Source organism: Thamnophis sirtalis, unplaced genomic scaffold (assembly GCF_051295495.1).
Source record: "Thamnophis sirtalis isolate CommonGarterSnake01/CBP01778 unplaced genomic scaffold, rThaSir2_p1.2 scaffold_6, whole genome shotgun sequence".
Lineage (NCBI taxonomy): Eukaryota > Metazoa > Chordata > Lepidosauria > Squamata > Natricidae > Thamnophis > Thamnophis sirtalis.
In genome coordinates this window covers 28,812,510-28,833,548 of record NW_028261386.1, presented here as the reverse complement: position 1 = coordinate 28,833,548, position 21,039 = coordinate 28,812,510, and the positions used below count along the sequence as shown (strand labels likewise).

At 35.7% G+C, this 21,039-nt stretch overlaps 1 protein-coding gene across 2 annotated transcripts in view; it reads right to left on the bottom strand.

The window, feature by feature from the left end:
• USP34 (ubiquitin specific peptidase 34) overlaps positions 1-21,039 on the bottom strand; it is a 160,038-nt gene that overhangs the window by 2,492 nt on the left and 136,507 nt on the right. For both annotated transcript variants that reach the window (XM_087717484.1, XM_087717485.1), the window contains 22 exons: positions 20,960-21,025; positions 18,349-18,429; positions 17,014-17,099; positions 16,402-16,570; positions 16,156-16,230; positions 15,570-15,721; positions 14,663-14,711; positions 14,472-14,576; positions 14,330-14,374; positions 11,121-11,225; positions 10,523-10,670; positions 9,504-10,138; positions 7,834-7,991; positions 7,059-7,137; positions 6,804-6,930; positions 6,554-6,661; positions 5,484-5,588; positions 3,321-3,445; positions 2,491-2,614; positions 1,442-1,521; positions 880-1,020; positions 563-709 (listed from right to left, as the gene is read on the bottom strand). In XM_087717484.1, coding sequence (XP_087573610.1) covers positions 563-709; positions 880-1,020; positions 1,442-1,521; positions 2,491-2,614; positions 3,321-3,445; positions 5,484-5,588; positions 6,554-6,661; positions 6,804-6,930; positions 7,059-7,137; positions 7,834-7,991; positions 9,504-10,138; positions 10,523-10,670; positions 11,121-11,225; positions 14,330-14,374; positions 14,472-14,576; positions 14,663-14,711; positions 15,570-15,721; positions 16,156-16,230; positions 16,402-16,570; positions 17,014-17,099; positions 18,349-18,429; positions 20,960-21,025 — 2,910 coding nt within the window. The remainder of the gene's footprint in view (positions 1-562; positions 710-879; positions 1,021-1,441; positions 1,522-2,490; positions 2,615-3,320; positions 3,446-5,483; positions 5,589-6,553; positions 6,662-6,803; positions 6,931-7,058; positions 7,138-7,833; positions 7,992-9,503; positions 10,139-10,522; positions 10,671-11,120; positions 11,226-14,329; positions 14,375-14,471; positions 14,577-14,662; positions 14,712-15,569; positions 15,722-16,155; positions 16,231-16,401; positions 16,571-17,013; positions 17,100-18,348; positions 18,430-20,959; positions 21,026-21,039) is intronic.

Here is a 21,039-nt window from a genome sequence, read left to right as displayed (position 1 = left end):
AAGGACTGCATCCTCTCTCCTACTTTGCATATCTGGCCTGGGATTGGTGTTTATTATTTAAGCCTGTTTTGATGTTGTTGTTTATGGGATCATTTTAATCTAGGCTGCCTGATTTTTTTGTTTTTTGATGCTTTTTTGTTATTTTTATATGCCAAATATAATTCAAACATCTGGCTGACTATGCAATAAATAATCATCATCATAATTCAGGATGCAAGCTGTTCTTGGAACACACAGGCACCAACTTTTAGGTAGGTGAGAACTACTGTAGCAATTAACTTTTGAGCACCCCTTATATTTGGAAATTGAAAGTTAAAAATTTTATATATATATATATATATATATATATATATATATATATATATATATATATATATATATATATATATATATATATATATATATATATATATATATATATATATATATATTTAATACTTTGTTTGTGTGTGTGCCTGTGACTGTAGGATTGTCATTTTGAACATTTTCATCTGAGGAATAGAAAGAAAAATGCTTTACATAAATCAATACAATATTTGAAGAGAAAATAAAATTTATTTACCCCATTTAAAGTGGAACTTGCTTTAAAAATTTCAACTCGCTGATTGGCAAATTCTGATTCCAGATTCTGATACTGGTTGATCAAATTTGTAATCAGATTATTGATTATTCCAGCACAATTTGCTTCCGAAAATACTTGTCCTTGTACCTGTAAAATAAGGAATTCTGAAACTTAATTTGCCATTCGGTGAAATGATCTCATCATAGCACTATTTCCTACTGTAAACTGAATTACGCATGTGGAATTCACAAGAGTAAATATCTGTGGAAAACCAATTTAAATTGAAACTGTAACCTAGGCATAACTATTTTTCATACCTTGAGAAGGAAATGAGTTAAGAAAGTGTAAACAATGTTGTTGTTAAGAAATGTCCTCTCATCCATTAGGATGCATTTAATATACTCTGCAAACACAGGATCTTCACACAGGAGCTTGATGCAATTCTTTGACATGGAAGACTGAAAAGAGAGAGATCAGAGCTTCAGAACTAGTATTCCACATAATCATTGTGGATATGTGATTTCAGTTCGTTACACAGAGATGTTGCACATAAGCATTCATTGGAACTGCACTCAGAATTTTCTAAGAGCACCAGTCTGTAACAATTCCTCAGTGTCTTTCAGCCTGTCCTTTATTAATAAAAATAATAAATTGATTAAAATAAATTTCTGCTCACAATAAACTATTACATTTGGAGTTATTAGAATCTCAGCAACTTTTAGAAAAAAGTCTAAGTCTGCAGCAAGAGAAAGCCTGTATGGGAATGCCATGAATTGAAGGTAGGACTTTCTACATTCATCATGTCATTAAATGATGATCAAATACACACCTTAACTTTTCAAATAAAAACATCCTTTTCAGAGATAAAATTAATTTTACCTGACTTTGACAAAGTTCAGTCCAAAGTTTGGGAAACAAAGCTAGATGAAGAGGTAAGCCTTCATATGCAACAAGAACACCTATATTTTAAAAATAAAAATGCAATTAAGTTCTTAAGATTATAAAGATATAGATATGCCAGAAATACAGTTGTTTAACTCTTAACAGTTAGGGAGAAAACTAGGTATCATGAGCAATACAAACTGTGACGGGAGTTGCAAGTTAAATAACTAAATAATTGATTTTAAAAGGCACAAACTACAGTTTAACTGCAAAATAAAACAATTCTAGTCCCTACCCAAATGACCTTGTTCCAATTTCCAATCAAAAATCATGTTAAGTTTAATAGAAGTAATTTAAATATAAAAATCCTGTGTATATTTATTCCAATTCATTGTTTATCATGTTAATCTTAGGTATATATGTAAATAATTACTCTGTCTTTCTAGTTTATTCTACAGTTAAGGTAGCAATGTAATACAATTTAAATAAAATTCTACATCTTTGAATTTACACATAGGCTTCTCCAAAAAGATAGCTATTAATTCATTTAATCCCAACTTGCTATTTTAGCAAATCAGTTGGAAAACTGAATAAAGCAATTCTTCATGTAATTTTTATAAAAGAGAAAATATTCATTAATATAATCTACTTACCTTCAATGAAATTTAAAAATTAAATGCTTATTAATTCTGATGTTGCAATTTACAAGGCTTGCTAAGCACTGGCCTATACTCTAAGGAACAGGCCTTGTCAGTTAATGCAGGGGCCCCTAATCTGTGGGCTATGGCCCACTAGTGGGCTGTGAGAGGTTTGCAACCAGGCCACAGAAACGGCTGAAGTGCACATCCTCACATGTTCCATTTAAGTGAGCAGCAGATTCATGTGCACGGCACTTGCACAAATGGAGCTGCGCATGTGCGCGTGCCAAATGTTTACACAGAACTATCCCCTTCCCCACTGGTCCACAAAGTCGAAAACGTTTGAGGAACTCTGAACTAATGTGCTTGTTAAATAAGCTTTTAGACATGCTACAAATTCTTACTTACTCATTTTCACTAAGGTTTCTGTGAATTTCTCACAGTTGATGGCAACTCGGCATAAAAGATGGATAAACTGGTGGTATGAAAAAAAGTAATCTAGTAGCATTCGGTCATAAACTTCATCTTTACCCTGAAGATTTAAGGAAAGTTCTGTTTACAAAATAAAAACATGAAAAGTATAATATCTAAATGTGAAAAATGAACTATTTTCAAAGAATTATGATAAATTCTTACTAAAAAACTACAGAACATGGTTCAGAAATTATTTGTTACAGAACTTGGGAATTTTAGGGATAATTAAAACTTACATAAATGTATAGGAAACCTAAGATGTTAAAAAGGATGCAAAATTTTCTTTTTTGCCACTTTCCCACTCCCACTTACAGACTGAACATATCTAGGATCCGAAGTATTTGTAAGGATTTTTTGGGATCAAAGATGTGAATGACAAGTAGAGGCATTTTTCTTTTTTCTCTCTTATGAAAACCACTATAATAAAAATGCCATTGGAATACATGTGTGATAAATTAGAACAATGGATATAATTAATTAAACCAAATACATTCAGCAGTGCAGTTCTCTTCCCAACAACCACATGACAATTATTCTTAAGACTCATCAATCAAGGCATACCCTTGATTAATCAAATGTTACATAAAGGAAACATTTACTTTCATGATAAGATAATTTGTTTTAATTTAATTTTAAATTCAAGATCCTTTTTTATTGTTGTAATGTTTTGTAGTGCACTTTAATTATATATTTGTAAGTCGTGCAGACAGTTTTCGTCAAGAGATGGATGGCATATAGATTTGATAAATAACTAAAATAAATACCTTGTTAGCTTCTACCATTGTAGGCAAAAGGCACATATTAAGTTCAGGGCGAGGTGGGCGGATATTACTTTTGCCTCCTATCAACTTCAGATTTTCACGGCATGGGAAATAAGGGCCAAGAGACACTGTAGTGGAAAGTAAAAAGGAGATGCATTAACAAAATGTGTACATTTTGTTTTTACAAGGAGTAGCCATCCCGATTCTCTGCCCCCTAAAAAGGATAATTTTAATCATAATTTTTTTAAAAAATATTTTTTCTTTGGGTAGATAATAGAAAATGTAGACAAGAATAAATTGTAAACTTGAAATTTTAAAGCAATTAGGTATATAGTTTACCCATTATGTTTTGTTCCTTACAAAAGCAATTAACCACTGTTATTTTATTTAAAGTAATATAACATCAACTAGAATGGAATAGAATAACAGAGTTGGAAGGGTCCAACCCCCTCCTTTGGCAGGAAACCCTATACCATTTCAGACAAATGGTTATCGAATCTTTTCTGAAAAACTTCCATAAATGTAAAACAATTCATGATCTACTTTTTATATTTGGCTGCTGCTAATACATGGAAATGTAATTGTCACTGCTATAAGAGGAGTCTATTCTCATCTTCTCATATCAGATAGATTGAAAAAAATCAACATTTATTCTGATGATCATATAGCAAAAGGCAGGGAGAAGACAAAAGACAACTTCCAGCTTTTTACCCCCAAGGATGAACCCTGCTACCTCATGGTACCGAAGAGGCAGCCCAGAATGAAACAATGGTTATTTCTTTCCTCTTTAAAGCTTTGAAGTAATAGTTTCGTGCCTGACACCGGAGTAGAAATTTAACCTACAGGCTTTTGTTTTTTCTTCTTTTTCTTATATTGTTTCTATAGCAGAAACAATGATTCGCACTCAGAGATTTTATTATTATGTTTAGGTTTTCTAGCTAACTTAGAATAAGGAGGAAAACAGTACTCTTTATTACCCGCGCAGTTGCATTCTGCACCAGTTGAAGTTTCTAAATGCTTTACAGGGCAACCCCTGTAATGATAGTCTAGAGGTTATAAGGGCATGAGGACCTCCCAGTCCAGGCTATGCTAGGCTAAACAATCCTACATGCTTATAGGGTAAGGGAAACTGTAGTGTCCAGTATCTTGTTTATATATTTATATTTATATATATTATAGATCCTTCCTTCATTGTGGAAGATTTCCTTACCTTCGATCCTTTTTTGTTTTTTTACCTTTTCAGGCTTTTTCCCCTCTCCAACTTTCTTATGGAGATTAGTATTATCTGAATTATAAATAAAGTATAGGCAGCTCTTGACTTACAATCACAATTGGGACTAGAATTTCCATCCTTAGGCAAGTTAGTTTTTAAGCCAGTCATGCACAATTTTATGACCCTTTTTTGCTGTGAAATGCCCAAATTTGTCAAGCCCCTGAAATTTGATCAGGTGACACTGGGGAATGCTATAACAGTCGTAAGTGCAAGGACCAGTCGTAAGTCACTTTTTTCAGTGCCATTGGAATATTGAACAGTCACTAAGCAAATGGTTCTAAGTTAAGGATTTATATATTTGCTTACATGGATATGATGGAATTATTTTTAGGAAGAGTAATTGGCTCAAGAAAGGATAATGATGAGAGTAATGAAGTTTAGGAAAAAGAAGGGATGACTAGGTGTGCATCAGGGGACTTTCTCCATCCATCCATCCATCCATCCATCCATCCATCCATCCATAATGATGATTTTGTCATCCAGAAACAATGCCTTGACAATATGCAGTTCACTGTAGGCAGAAGTGTCAAACTTGTGTTGTCACGGCAGCGCCACTTGATGTGACTTTCCCCCCCTTTGCTAAACTTGGCGTGGGCGTGGCCAGTACATGATGCATCTGGCCCGTGGGACACCCTGCTCTAGGCTGCCTAAAATATATATTTCTAATTGAGAAGAGTACTTTTTCAATCTTAAGAGCAATCTAAGGGTAATAAGTTTAAAACATCTGTCAATAGTTGAATGATTCAGGTTAATTAGATTGATCATATTATTTGCATTTCCCATCTCACCTCTCAAACTACTTCCTGCCTCAAAGTAAATCTCAAAACAATTTTATTATAAATTAATATTTCTATATAAAAGTATAAATAACCTTCTCATCTGAATATACATACTTGGTATGTTGCTATGATGGTATGTGCAATGGTTGTGCTGAAGAAAAGGAACTAAAGTGTGCAGAAAATCATGAGGGCTTAACAGCACCAGTTCTTTGAGGACATCTGCAAAACAAAAAATAAAAAACCCTCATATTTAATTATTTATTCATTGGACTTATGTAGTACTTCATGTCAGCAGGATTATGCTCTTAAAAAGAAATCTTCACTCTAATAAACTTTGCATAAACATTTGTATAAATTCAAACTAGGAAAAACCTAAACACGATCAGACTGTAATTATTTGCTATCATTTAGCCAATTGAGACAATTTCATGATTCATCAGAACATCTGGTTCAACGTCTGCCTCTTCCTGTGAGTAGGACAAATTGCTAATCACTACCTTTGTCATCCAATTAATATTTCTAGTCACAGTTTTTACCAAGGCATGTTGCTACTGATTGAACACAGAGTTAACTATTATGCTACTTATGCCTTCATTTTGGACAAACACCAAGTACTACAGTTCTTAACCAAATTTGGTCAGACATTAGTATTTGAATGGAAGGCCACCAGAACTATCAGGCCCTTAAACTAAACTGAGAAATTAAAGGTAACATCTGGATGGCAAAACTACTTCCATCTTACTGCAAAAAGATACATGGGCCTGTGCATGAACTCACTATTATTCTTGAGAAGTAACAGAGCTGTAAGTATAAGTAAAACTGGGAAGAAAAAAACAGACACTAGGAAAGTAGAAAGAAAGAATAAGAAGACTGGCCAACTAGCCTCAGATGGATGGAATTTATTTTCTTTTTTATTATTTTTAGTTTGTATTAGCTTTTTTTATTATAATTGCAATTGTAAATAAAATTACCATAAAAAAGTGAAACTATCAATGTTGACAATGATTTGATGGCACATAATCAATCAGTCAATCAATCAGTCAATCAATCATTCATTCAAGCCTTATTCTTTAACTCTATTGACCATAATTATAACAGAAATGGAACAGTGTCTATTTTATCTTTAATGTAATTGATGGGTAATCTGAGATCAAAAAAAGTGCATTATGTTTAATATACTTTACCTATACAAGCATTTCTAAGTTCTGGAGGACTGTAGGAATTTAACAAAGTTAAAAGTTTATGGGCAAATTCTATCCGCTCCTGCCATTGGATAAGGGCTTGTTTCACATCTGAAAATATACAAGCAAATTAATTTAGTTTACAACTCATACAAGCCATATAAACAGCTGATTGATAGTGACAATTATGTTTTAGTTCTCGTCTGTTTTATTTTTAAAAATAAAACTTACATTTAATAAATAATATCCAAACCTTTTCTTTGCAGATATGGACGAGTGGATTTCAGGACGGAAAGAAATATGGACAGAAGCTCAACCAGATCTCCAGTTACATGGCAAGCTGTGGCTTCATGGTACATCATGTGCAGTGTATTGAAGGACTGCCAAATATATATAGCATATTATTAACATATAAAGATAGAATTCCACAAACAAGATATCCTAATTTATCTTATTTTGCAATATCCCACCAACCAAAAGGGTAAAATAATAACAATAATACTCCTACCTCAGTCATCAGGATTAAGCCTCTGTTAAATATGACAAGAAGCCGATCCTCGTCAGTTTCTAATAATATTCGGAAGGCACTTGGAGCAAAACAGTAAAGAAAAGAGAGTTGTAAGGTTACAGTGGTTGCATCCTAAACAGAAAGCACATCATTAAAATAAGCTATGACACATCTAGATAGCTTATTAAAAAGTAGAGATATCACCTTGCCGACAAAGGTTTGTATAGATAAAGCTATGGTTTTCCTAATATATTCCTAATGTATTTCCAATGTATTGCTGTGAGATTTGGATCAAAAGGAAGGCTGAGTGCCAAAGAACTGATGCTTTCAAATTGTGGTGCTAGACAAGACTTGTTCCTTGGATTGCAAGATCATATCAGCCAATCCTAAAAGAAATCAACCCTGACTGTTCTTTGGAAGGACAGATACTGAAGTTGAAATACTTTGGCCACCTAATAAGGAGAGAGGACTAATTGGAAAAGATCGTGAGATTGGGAAAGATTGAAGGCAAGAAGAGAAGGGGATGGCAGAAGATGAGATGATTAGATAGCGTCATCAACACAATAAATATAAACTTGGGCAAACTCCAGGAGACAGTGGAGGGCACAGAAGCCCAGTGTGCTATGGTCTATGTGGTCATGAAGAGTCAGACATGACTTAATGACTGAACAACAACAACAAAGCATGTTGCAAGAATAAAAGGCATGGAAAAGCACCAAAATCACTTTATAAACTCTAACATTTATTCTAGATCAACACACCAAATGTGAAATACCTTATTAAAGTAGTCCAGCATGACCGCCCATCTAAGCAGCGAAGGTAACAGCTTATAGTCGTTTTTTTAAATTGCTTAATGTCTTCCAGTTCTTCCTCTCTCATATCAGGCCTCTGAGCTACGAAGAGTTGCATGAGATTAAACAGTTCTTCCACTGCCTAAATAAAGAGAAGAAATATCATAAGGTTTATTGAAAAAACAAACAAACCCCCAATTCCATTTGTTTATAATAAGATAAATGCTTTAAAAAGATAAACAGTATACCAAAGGTAGTCATATTGTACTGCCATTAAAAAAAATGCTCTCTTGGTTTCACATACTCTCAAGCTTTACTTTTTTTCTATAATACTTCCTTTTCTAGCTCTTCAACTTGAACTATGTTTAAAACTGAAAGAAAAATGGACCAAACTAATACAAATAAACACAGTGAATCTTAATTTAAATGGACCAGTTCAGGGAAGATATCCACTACTCCTGAAGATTCATTAAGTATGATGATATGCTAGTTACATAACCATTTGCAAATCACATAAAAGATATGGTTAACATTAATGTAATTGCTTCATATGAATTCCTTTGGGGGCATCATTTGTTTATTAATTCAGGGGCACATCTGGATGAAAATCTGGTCCACTGTATTCTTAATCTACTAAATTGGATCCTTTAATTCCAAGTTTACTCTATGCTGGTTTATTACTGAAAACTGGATTTAGTATATATTTTATATATCATATGCAAAGGTTTCCCTGTCAGTCATGTCCAGCTCCATGGCTAGGTGCTCATCTGTTTCTAGGCCGAGAGAGAGAGTGTTGTCCAAAGACAATTTCTGTGGTCATGTAACCAGCGTGGCTATATGCCAAAGGCACATGGAACACTGTTACCTTCCCACTGAAATGGTACTTATTAATCTACCTGCATTTGCATGCTTTTGAACTGCTAAGTGGGAATGTGCAGGGGCAAGTAACAGATCAGCCCATTGAGCGGAGCTGTCACTCTGCAGCTGACAAGCTCAGCATCTTTTAACTGCTGAGTCATCTGAGTGCCCCTCCCTTATATCATCTCTCGCTTTCGTCTGCCTATCTTATATAGTTATATACAATAATGTTTTTTTATATATTTAGTATAAAAGAGCTATTTTGTTTCTATACCATTCTTCCTATTAAAAGAGCAAAGAATTGTTTTGCTTCTTGAACTCAAGGTATATTTTGCCTCCTTCAGAGCAGTCATATCGTATGCATTAGGAAGGGAGAATGGCAGTGATCTCAGTTGTAGAAGAACTCCCCCAAAACTGACAATTCTATTAAGACGATGGGGCAATAAAAACGTATGGCACAAAATTAATTGTACCATATTTGTGTATGGCACAAAATTAATTGTACCATAGTTGCCATCAGACAATGACAGAACTGCTGGTAAACTGGATGAAAGCACTGTTGCAATTCGATTAAGCCCGTCTTCTGAGAATTTTCTGAGTTTAAATTAGAGCCGAATATATTTTCACCTTTATCAACTAGCTTCTTTGGATCTGGCAAAGAGATACAGCTTTATTTTCTGACATTTCATTCATGTGAATCACTTACCCCCTAAAAATAATGCTCCATAAACTGCTGCTGTTAATGCTGTTCTGAAAAATCTCTTTCTGCCTTTCACTCTGCATGAATTTGACTTACCCCAGGATATTGGCTGGCATGTGGTGTGAGATTCTTAAATGCCCACTGGATATTTTGATGAGAAGCCAACTGTCTGGTAAATGCAGGGGATTGCTCACAGCATAGTCGCAGAATGCCATAGTAGGCAGGTAGCATCCCACGGTTAAAAAGCACCACATCCTGGTCATCATGATCTGCTAGGATGTAATTGAAGGCAATGTTCTTGGTCACCACTGGATTCTGCACAATAAGGCGCACGTTCTCAGGGCAGTCAACACAGACATTGTACCAGAAAGAGAGCAGGGCCTGCTTATTATGGTTGGTAGCAATAGCAGGCTCAGAAAGTTTAGGCTGAAAGAGGTTCCACAAATCCATGAAATAAGTAGAAAACATTAGTTTTTCTGTTTTGGAGATCAAGCAGTAAGTCATAAAACTGAAGTAGGGTACCAGTTTAGTTGTTCCATGCACAGCAGCATCAACATAAAGCTTAGCTCTTGAGAGCAGTCCAAGCAACACATTATACACTTGATGAAGAACAACTGTGGTATCTGGACTAAGAGGAAGATCTCGAGTAGGGATATGGAGTGAACGGGTGGATCGGAACATTTGTCGGAATGAATTGCTTGGAATAAGAGAGACCAGAAGATAAGCTGCAGCTGCAAAAGAATAAATACACAGGTAAATAAAGCAGGTAGACTTTGGCTATGCACATTCACTTTAAAATAAAATTTGTTTTTTTGTTTTGTTTAAAATTTGTTCACAAAACTATATGACACAACTTAGAAAAGAAAAATATAGTTATTGGCAGAGAGATCACAAAAACAAGCAATGCTGAGAATTCAGTTCCTTTCTTTCTAAATTGTTGCAAGTAATACTGAATATATTGAAATGAATATTTGGAAATATTTCACTCATTTTCTTTTAAATGTTGTTTATTATAATATTAGGAAATAAATAAAATAAAACGGCCACATTTTCACACATAAATAATGAACTTATCAGAAAGTAAGAAGGCAATTCTTTTCTGCTTAGCAACTTACAGGTTCTCACTCTTGGATAGTTATGAGCCAAAAGAAAGCGTTCTACCCAGTTCTCCATATTCTGCAGGACCCAACTGTGAGCAAGCTTATTTCGTGGTGTCTGCACTGCCAGCCAATCCAGACACTGAGATGGGTTGTACTCAATCACCTACAAATATTGGGAAAATGGACAAACATCATGAACAAAAAAACAAAAACAAGACTATTATCAACAAGACTATATATCAACAGCTCAGTTAGTAAAACAGGCAGGCCGAATCTTTTACTACAGGAGTTCCCAACCCTCGGTCTGCGGACCGGTAGGGAACTCACCCAAAAAGCGGAAGGCAAATGTGCACAATACTACCCCCCTCCTACTGGTCTGTGGAGCCAGAAAGGTTGGTGAGTGCCGTTTTACTAGTTTATTTACTAACTGTGGAAAAAAGGCTGCCAAAGTACTATATTCTCTGTCAAACAATAATTTTTATTTCCACAGTCTATGAGTGTAAAAATTAAGTCTAATAATCTTTACAGCATAGACATTATACTTGTTATTTTCTCTCAATATTATAGAGACATGACAAATCTTTTGAGTGTATTTAATATAGACATCCTTTACCTCCCATATCCTTTGGAGAATATATGATGCAAATGGTGGCATTCCTGGAGGTCCACCAGCAAATTCCATAAGCATAGTTAACAACTTGAAAAAAGGATTGGCTGCCTGAAATTGAAAATAATAAGAAAAAAACATATATATATACATATACATATACATACATACATACATACATACATATAATATAAGGAATCTGTAGTGTTTTTTTAATATTACAAGTCATAATTGATTTTATTCAATGATTTACTTATTAAACACATATTTAAATACACATATTATAGCAATGACTCCTGTTTGTGATTTTTTTTATCTTTTCAGTTGATGTTACGACTGTGTATATTGAAGATAATCATAGGTAACAAATAATTTTGAACTGGTATTCTGATGAAAAAGCCAAAGAATGCATATAAAGAAAGGAAGGTCAGAGAAGAGTCTGGTAGATCCTAAAGATTGAATCCACTTCAAGGCAACCATTTCTTATACAGAAAAAAAAGCATACTCAATAGCTGCTCATACCCTGATTCTATTTCTTGATGTAATAAAAACCCTGGCATTTGAACATTTTCTTGTAACAATATATTTGTTAATTCTGGCCAGTATCCCACTCTGACTGGTTATGGATCTACAGGCTTCATATAGAAGACAAAAAGGAAAGGTTTCCCTGTCAGTTATGTCTGAATCTATGGCACAGAGCTCATCTCCATTTCTTGGCCGAGGGAATCAGCATTGTCCAAAGACATTTTCCAAAGTCACGTGGCCAGCATGGCTATACCCCAAAGGCACATGGAACGCTGTTACCATCTCATGGAGTGGTACCTATTAATCTTCTTCATTTGCATGCTTTTGAACTGCTAGGTAGACAGGAGCTGTGGCAAGTAATAGGAGTTCACCTTGTTGTATGGAGCTTGGGTCTTGAACCCAGGCTGTTACTCTCCAGCGGACAAGCTCGGCATCTTTAAATGGTGAGCCCCCTCACAGAGAATAATATATCTCTTATCAATTACCTGATCTTTTGAACTGGAATTTCTTGGCCTTATAAAATATAGAACATATAGAATGCTGGAATTATCCAGGCAACATCTTGCATGGCACATTTGTAGTATTATTAATGTGCTACATTTATATCCCATTTTTCTCCATTAGTTCAATGCAGCATACATACAGATTTCGCTTCATTCATCCCTCAATCATCCTATGAGAAGCTGATGCAACAGAAAGCTTGAGCCAAGTTATCCAGTGATTTTTAATGGGTGAACTTGAACTGGGTTATCAAGCATCTTAATTAACTTACCACATTGGTTCTCTGAGTGGCAACATAGTCAAATACTCAAGAGAAGCATGCAAGACAACCATATAAGTTAAACAAAGGAACCTAGGTTAAGTAATTCTCAGCATTTTGAATTTTGACTAAGCTATTAAGACCTGAGTTTGGGATGGCTGTAACTTCTCACAAGATCTTGACTGAAGCTCTCTATAAAAACTTTTTTTCAATAGTTGTTCACTCCGGCTGATTCTGAAGACGCACCCAAATTTTCATCCTCTTTTATGGGGGGAAAGGTGCGTCTTATACTCCGAAAAATACGGTATATGGAAAATGTGAGATTACCAAATTACTGTTGTGAAGAATACAATGCTGAGACATACACAATCTTAATCAAGTATAGAAATGGAATTAAAGTGTTTTTATTCTGGAATTTTCTCTTTTGGTCATGGAAGATGGAAGTAAAAGAATAAGAAGATGGCAATGAATCTACGCCGTATTTATAAGATAATCTGCTCTTAATTTGGTGAAAAACAAACTGATAAAGCCTCCCATCACTGCTAACTAAATTAAACAATGAGAATGACAGAACATAGACTGATTAGGAGAGATTAGTCAAGCAGAAACACAAAGAAACCTGAAAACGTTTTAACAATTTTCTCTCATTGTTTGAAGAAAGCTAGAGCCTGCTTTTATACATGGGCATGCCTTCTCATCAGAGACAGCACTGTTCTACATTTCCAACTAGCTCCATGTATTTTAGTACTTTGGGAAATGTTAACTTCTTAACTTTTGACAGGTCAGAACTGATAATCCACCCGGCATCCTTTGGCCAGGGGACAATCTCATGTTGAAAAAAAAAGAACCTAAAACAAAAATAAAAATACTATTACATTGCTATGAAGAAAATAGTTCATAAAACAGAGAAATCCAAGCTGCAGTGTTGCAAAAAAGCTGTGGACAGCAAAAGTAGATTTGTATAGCATGTGAAAGAATTTCAGTTTGGTTCTGCTGCATAAGAAAAACCATGGCATTAGTCCTTGCCCAGAGAATCTTTTTAGCAATTGGGAGCTATTTGCTTTTTTCAAAATATAGGTAGGTATGCTAAGAATCACGAGGAAGTATGTAGAAAGCTAGTAAAGAAACAAGGACTCCAATAGAAATACCAATGATAAAGAATTGAAAATATATAATTTTAAGAGCCACAATAAATCAAGACAAGTAGAAGCAAACAAAAAGTACTTAATATTTAGAGTAAGTCATGAAGTGAGTTGAATACCAGGGCTTAACTTCCTGACTAGGAAAAGAAATAAGTTGAAATCTAGTAATTTCAAGTTTAGACAAAAACCAAAACCATATCTCTGAGCAATTGGGGAAGGGGGGGGGGATTTATTAATGAAATCCAATTAAAATAGAGAAATAGATTTTCACTGATGCTAATGAATACCTGTAGAATGGTGCTTAAAAAGTTGTGAACCAGTTTGAATTTTCAATATATATGCATAAATATGATCAAATAAATAAGACCAATTTTGGCATAAATATGACTTATTCAGAAGGCTGAATATAGGTTGCTATTTATGGACTGCTGAACTAGTATCTCCTATGCAGTTTTGACTACTAAGACTAAATGGAGTGTAACCTTAATGCTTGCACCCCTTTCTATTTGGCCAGAACCATAGATTGAATTAATTATGTGGTGCCAAGGCACGATGCTTGTTTGATTTCTTTCCAGAAAAAGAATAATTGGCTTGGTGTAAAGGCATCAGCTATGTGTATTGTGCCAGAGGAAAGTGCAGGTATAGCACAATGGGAGCATAAAACAATGCAGGATCATATTTCACTACTAGATTATTATATTGGGGAAAATAAAAACTTTAAGAATGTTGAATGTGACCATCAAACAATATAATATATGGTAGCAAAATACTGTACTTTTAGACCATACCTCAGGAGTCAACTTGGCTATCGATGTGAAAAGCATGGATACGATCTGTAAGAGAGGAAGAAATCCTTTCATCATATGCAACCCTCATGAAAGTATTCCAGTTAGGCTCTCAGAGTGGATATAATAACAGCTAGTAACTTACATGTTCTGCAAGCCTGTTGTTATATCGACAAAGACTGAAAATAAGATTGCAGGTCTGCCTAATATTGATTCCATCCCGAATATGTTGGAATAAGAAAGGAAAACCCTGGAACAAATTCAATGTGTTACTGTAGCAGATATTTTAAAATAAGATGTTTTAAAACTCTTGTTGTTTTCATGTCCAGTTATTACCTTGCCTCCAGTTAATGCTGCCATATCATTTTGGGATAAAGTCAAATGCCTAAAACACATATAAAGAATGGACCAATTTATTTCATTAATCAACCAATTAGTAAAAACAAAATTGCTTTCTTGAATTTTCTTGGAGTAGTCCATGTAAAACCACTTTTTTAGGAAGCCAGCTAACAAATGCTAGGAAGCTCAAGCAAGATATATTGAATCTCCATTAAGTAGGAACAGGGAAGGAAGGAAGGAAGGAAGGAAGGAAGGAGGGAGGGAGGGAGGGAGGGAGGGAGGAAGGAAGGAAAGAAAGAAAGAAAGAAAGAAAGGAGGACTTTTCTTTCCACAGTTCCGGATCCAAAATCAGGGGGGGGGGGGAAATCAATGCGAATTGATTTTAATGGCAAAAATATGCAAAATGTGGGTTACAATCAAGCAACTGTTTTTGCCCTTTGAATGTTTTATATATGGCCTTACCCTCAAATTTTATACCTAAATACTATGAAAAGTGTACCACCTGTGAATAAGCCCATCAGCTTAACAACAGATGGCTGAATCTATGAGTGTATAATGGATATATGTAAGAAGTATTAACATGTTTTCATGAATAAGCTGAACCCAATTTTGGATATATTTCGGCACCTGAAATTCTTGGCTTATATATGATATATGTAAAATCTTAAGCCCTATCACATAAAGGCCCTGACTGTTAAGTTTTCTAGATTGACTTATGCTGTCAAATAATATAAAAAGTATTAAAAACCAGAATAGGTTTTTGCAGGTTTTCTTGTTCCTTTTACTCTTTATTACTTTGTGTTAGCTTTTGATGTTCTTTATAAAACTTTTTAAAAAATCCATTAAAAACAGATGAATAAATGCAATACATAAACAAACTGATATATGTGAATATACTCCTCACCTCTCTGATCGAGACTGTTCTACCAGAAGGGCTATCAGAGCAATCATCTTTTCAAGTGCAGCAGGCCTATATTTTTCTTCTGCTAAAGAAAGAATGTCTTCCTCCTCCTCCTCCTCCTCTCCTTCTTCTTCTGATAGTACCTCAACTTGGGGCTGGCAAAAAAAAAAGCAAATCATCATCATCATCTCCATCTCTCTCTCATATTACAAATCTCTGCAAAAGGACATATTTTACTAAAGGAGCAAGGACACATAGCATTACTCTGCCCCTTCTCTCTCCCTCCTCCCTCCCTCTTTCTCTTTCTCTTTCTGAGTATTTAACCACGCTAAGCTATAGAACTGCAATAAATTATCTCAAATATAGATTTATAATCAACATATAGAATAAAGATCTACTATAGATAATACTATAGAGACAATCTGTTTGGAAAACTTAGAAGTGGAGTGGAGATCGTGATAATTTGTTAAAGACAATTTTTTGCAGAGTAAAGGTCAGAGTAGTCATGAAATATCTCCTAGAAAGACTGGGTCTTATCCAGTAAAGTCCCAGTGAGAAATTAGGTTATAAAAGATTACTCCAGACTTACATTTTCAGGACCTTTAGTTCCCATGTAGAAATGAACCATTGTTGAAATTGCTTGCAGAGAAAGCAAAAACTGGCTCTGAAAATAATTGAATATAAAATATAACAACTGTTTATATTCTGCCTTCCTCTCTAAATTAATTTTTTGTAATAAACATAGAAATGCAAAGATTAAATAACAAAAATGTTAACAGCACTCAAACTTAGTAACGAATAATAAATATAACAGAATTCATGAAAAATCACTCACCTCCTCTTCTCCCATTTTGGCAAATTCATAAAGAAAGGCAAAGTATTCTGTGAGATGTTTACTGTGAGGTTTAACACCATGTTCCATAATTGACAATAGGGTCTTCACAAAACGAGTCACACATGAGCGACTACCAATATCTTCCACAGGACCATCCATGTCATCTGAACTGAAAATACATTTCATTGTTCATCAGTGTATATTGTAGTCACTGAAGGCAAAATGATCCAAAACTAATCTGAAAACTTGCTCCAACCTCCTATATTATGTAAAATGGACTATATTTAGGATAGCATGTGAAATGGTTAACAGTGCTTACTTTACTATACAGTACATGCTGTGATTATACCTGCATGAATAAATTCTTCTTAATTACATGAACTATATTAATATTGTAACATTGAAAAGGATGCCATAATCCTCCAAGAGAAATTGTTTATAATTTACCATACTGCTGTTTATTTTCTAATCACAGTGTAATATAAAATATTATCTGATATAAAAGACCAATGTAAATGTTTCCCAATGTACTTGTATAATACTGACATACAATAAAATTAGTGTTACGCAATAAATATTTGAAATAGATGGAATTGTTTTAAGAAAATGTACCAGTCTTCTAGTCCTGGCTGTAGGTAGAGATGAGCATGGACTGGCCTGAGCCGCTGAATCACATGAATGCACAAACGCTGAAACATCTGTAAAGTCATAAGCTTTAAGGTTACTTTGGGATCACAGAAATATTTGCTTTCACAAAGCTTTAGAAACATAGTGATCATGGATTACTTGGTTGAAAAGTTCATTGTTGAATTAGTGATATTTTGCCTTCATGTTACACAATTAATACTATTTTATACAGACTATATCTTAAATCATTTAATCATAGAATCTTTAAAGATTAGAAAAGACTTTCAAGACTTGTTCAGCCCTTTGTTCAATGCAGGAATTTATTATTGTAGCATTCTTGACAAACAGCCATGCAGAGCCTCTCTGAATATAAGTCCACTACATTTTAACAGTCAGTTTCTTTGTGGAACAGCTCTTATTAGAATATTTTTCCTGATAGCAAACATAATTTTAATTTAAACACATTGTTTTTTATATTGTCTTCAAAATAACTCTGAAAAATATCATATTGTCTTCTTTGTGATGGCTTTTCAGATATTTGAAGACACTTATCCTGTGTTCATGCAGCCTATACAAACCCAACACCTCCAACCATTGCTCAAGTTTTTTAAGCTTCTTATCATCTTGACTGCTGTCTTTTACATACATTCCAGTTTTTCAATATTCTTTGTAAAAGAATATGGCCAAGGAAAGATAGAGAAAAATTATGACTTCCTTTGGTCTTGGCACTATACTTCAATTTGTGCAGCCCAAGACTATATTTGCTTTTTTTTTTTTTGCAGAAACAGGACCAAAAATGTTAGAACTACATAGAAGATTTTAGTATAACTTCTAAGGTATTCCACTTGCAAAAATCCAAATTGAAGTAGTATTTCCATATACAAAATTGCCTTTGGCTTCATTCTTCAGATAGCAGGCTCCTCTGGTTGAATGGCAAAACAATACTGGGAGAGAAGTTCAGGTTTTTATATTAAATTAAACATAAGCTATTTGTAATATATAATGGGGCCTCTTATTCAAGTACAAATGCACCTAAATAAATATTTGTAAATCTATTTGGGTATGTAGACTAAATTTCAAGGTCCACATGTACGCTTAGACTTTGTTAGATTATTTATCAGAAATCCTTCTAAAAATTGCCAGACTGTTTTTCAGCTGAAGACCTCAAAGAATTTGAAGTACATCTCAAATATATGTAATAATATCCAGGGCACTTCAATCTAACATTTGGGTTTGATGGTTAAAATTCATAGTGTGAATTTAAGAAACTAAACCTTAAGCAATAACATTTCAAATGACATATACTATGCTTTATCGTACCTGTCTTACAATCTGATTGGGGCATTTAATTAAAATCTGCATAGGCCACCAGTCATCATCAGCCATACGATCAAGAAACCACTGGGAAAAAACATATGTAACATTTTAGCATATATTCCTTAACAATGAAAACATTTTCTATTCTACTACACATTCCTAGCATATTTTATTATCATTGCTTAAACAACTTAAGTATAACTCCACAAGTATTCCAGTAAATATCGGCAGTTGGGAAGGAGAAAAAAACAATTTTTCACAGCTGTTTGAAAAAATGAAGGCCAAGGGTGATAGTTGTTCATGCCACCTACAGTGCATTCAGAAAGCATTCAGACCCCCTTCACTTTTGTCAATTTTGTTATGCTGCAGCCTGATTCTACAGTTGTTGAAATTCATTTTTTCTCATTAATCTACACTCAGTACCCCATAAAGACAAAGTGAAAACAGATGTTTAAAAATATCTGTAAATTTATATTAAAAAGAAAAAAACTGAAATATCACATTGACATAAATATTCAGACCCTTTGCAACAACATTTGAAATTTAGCTCTGGTGCCTCTCATTTATCTTGATTGTTAATGACATTTTTCTACACCTTGATTGGAGTCAACCTGTGGCAAATTAAATTGTTTGGACATGATTTGGAAAGGCATACAACTCTCTATGGAAGGTTTCACAACTGACAATGCATATTGTAGCAGAGCAAAAGCTATGAGGTCAAAGGAACTGCCTGCAGAGTTCAGAGACAAGACTATTGCAAGGCATAGATCTGGGGAAGGCTACAATAAAATTTCTGCTGCACTAAGAATACAGTGGCCTCCATAATTATCAAATGGAAGAAATTTGGCACAACCAGGACTCTTCTAAGAGTTAATTCCCCAGTCAACTGAGCAATCAGGGGAGAAGGGCATTAGTAAGTAACCAAAAACCCAAATGGTCACTTTGACTTAGCTCCAAAGCTTCTATGTGGAGATGGGGCAGAATTCCAAAAGAACCACCATCACTGCAGTTCTCCACCAACCTGGGCTTTATATCAGATTTAAATAGGGCTGGTCTGAAGAGGCCCGAAAACGGAACTTTATCCTGAATCAGACCTTCCCCATCTGATAACTCTAAATCCAAAATCTCACCTTCCTCCCCTAAAACAGACCCCTCGATGTAGATGGAAGGCAAGGGAGAAGGGGGATCAGTCTGAGAGGTGGCTAAATCTCTGGCAGAAATCAAATTCCTAGAGCGTTGACTCGTACGCTGTAATTCTGCATCCACTCCCCTAGATATGGCAGTGGTAATCATGTCCCTGAGCCCAGGGGAGAGGTCAAATTCTGAAGTATCCTCTGGTCTGCTGCGAACAGCAGTGGGAGTAAAGATGGCTGAGGCCCCTGAACGGGAGGGGGTTGGGCCTGGGCTGGGTTCAGAAGTATCAGACGAGCCCTGAGTCAGGTCTTGCAGTTGTGAGATCCTGAGGTAGAGGGAGGTCTGGGGACCAGCCTTGAATTCCAGTTAGGCTGGAGGTAGAAGGCCCTTCAGGCAGCAGGATGGGAGATGGCCTGGGGGCTGAGGGATCCCTAGACCCTTTCTTGGTCTTACTGGTGCGCTTAGCGGCCCTGGCAGGAGCCACTGAGGTGGCGCGGGATCTGTGGCTGGCAGCCCTAGTGGTGGTCTTACCAAATCTAGATGGCATCGGAGGACAACCGAGGAGAGGTGGAAGCCCCAGAGCTGCTCCCGGTAATAGTAAGATCCGCCATGTAAGCTAGGTTGAAAGGGCTCAAGCTCACATTCACTGAAATACCAAATGCTGATCGCAATCGAAGCAGGAGGCCGTGAGAGATCAAACTCATGCTCCAGTAGAATGGTGACGAACCGACCTCCGTGGAGAAATGAATCTGGTGATTTTACGTCACTGCAGGCGGGAAAATGAAGCCACGCCTAGCCAGACTGTTTGTCGGCATGAAAAGGGCTCCAAAATGGCCCCTGCGACCAACGGCGGGGGCAGGAGATTCAAATCGGTGAGGTACAAAAGCTGCCGCCAGAATGGAGAAAGCCTGCCTCGTATCTTGCCAGCGACCGCAGCAGAAGCTTTCAGAGGCTCTCGAGGTCGAGGTAATACAGGGAGCCCAGCCATATGGCATCACTAGGCAACCTGGGGGGGCGACGGACAGCTGCTAGAGCGGGCGGTGCGGCGAACCGATCCCCAGCCTCCCTCAGCAAGACAAAATGAAGGCAGCAAACCAACGTTCCCACAACGAACAACGGCACGCCCTCACCTCCAATAAAAAGGTTCCTTGGTCCCGAAGGCTCCGGGAATGCTAAAATCCAATTGCCACTTTAAACGAAGAGAAAACGAACCTATTTGTAGAGATATTTACTGCTCCGTGAAAGGAGCTCAAGCTGGTGAAGGGAATTCAAGCTGAATAATAATAATGATGAATTTGTCTAGTAACCCAGAGAGAATAATTTTGCGTCTGTTTAGGCTGGACTGAGTTAAAAAACTGAACCAGTCCAGTCAGAAGAGGCATGGCCAGCAATTTGCATAACTCAGTCTCAAGGATTTCCCAAGCAGCACACAGGAGAAGGATAGGTTTTGCTAACTTGCATATTTCATTTACTTACTTACCTCACAAGCAGCTTGGCTGTTGTTAAATTGCTTAGTTAACAGTTCAATCCACTGAAGCATCGTGGGCTAAAAGAAGTAAA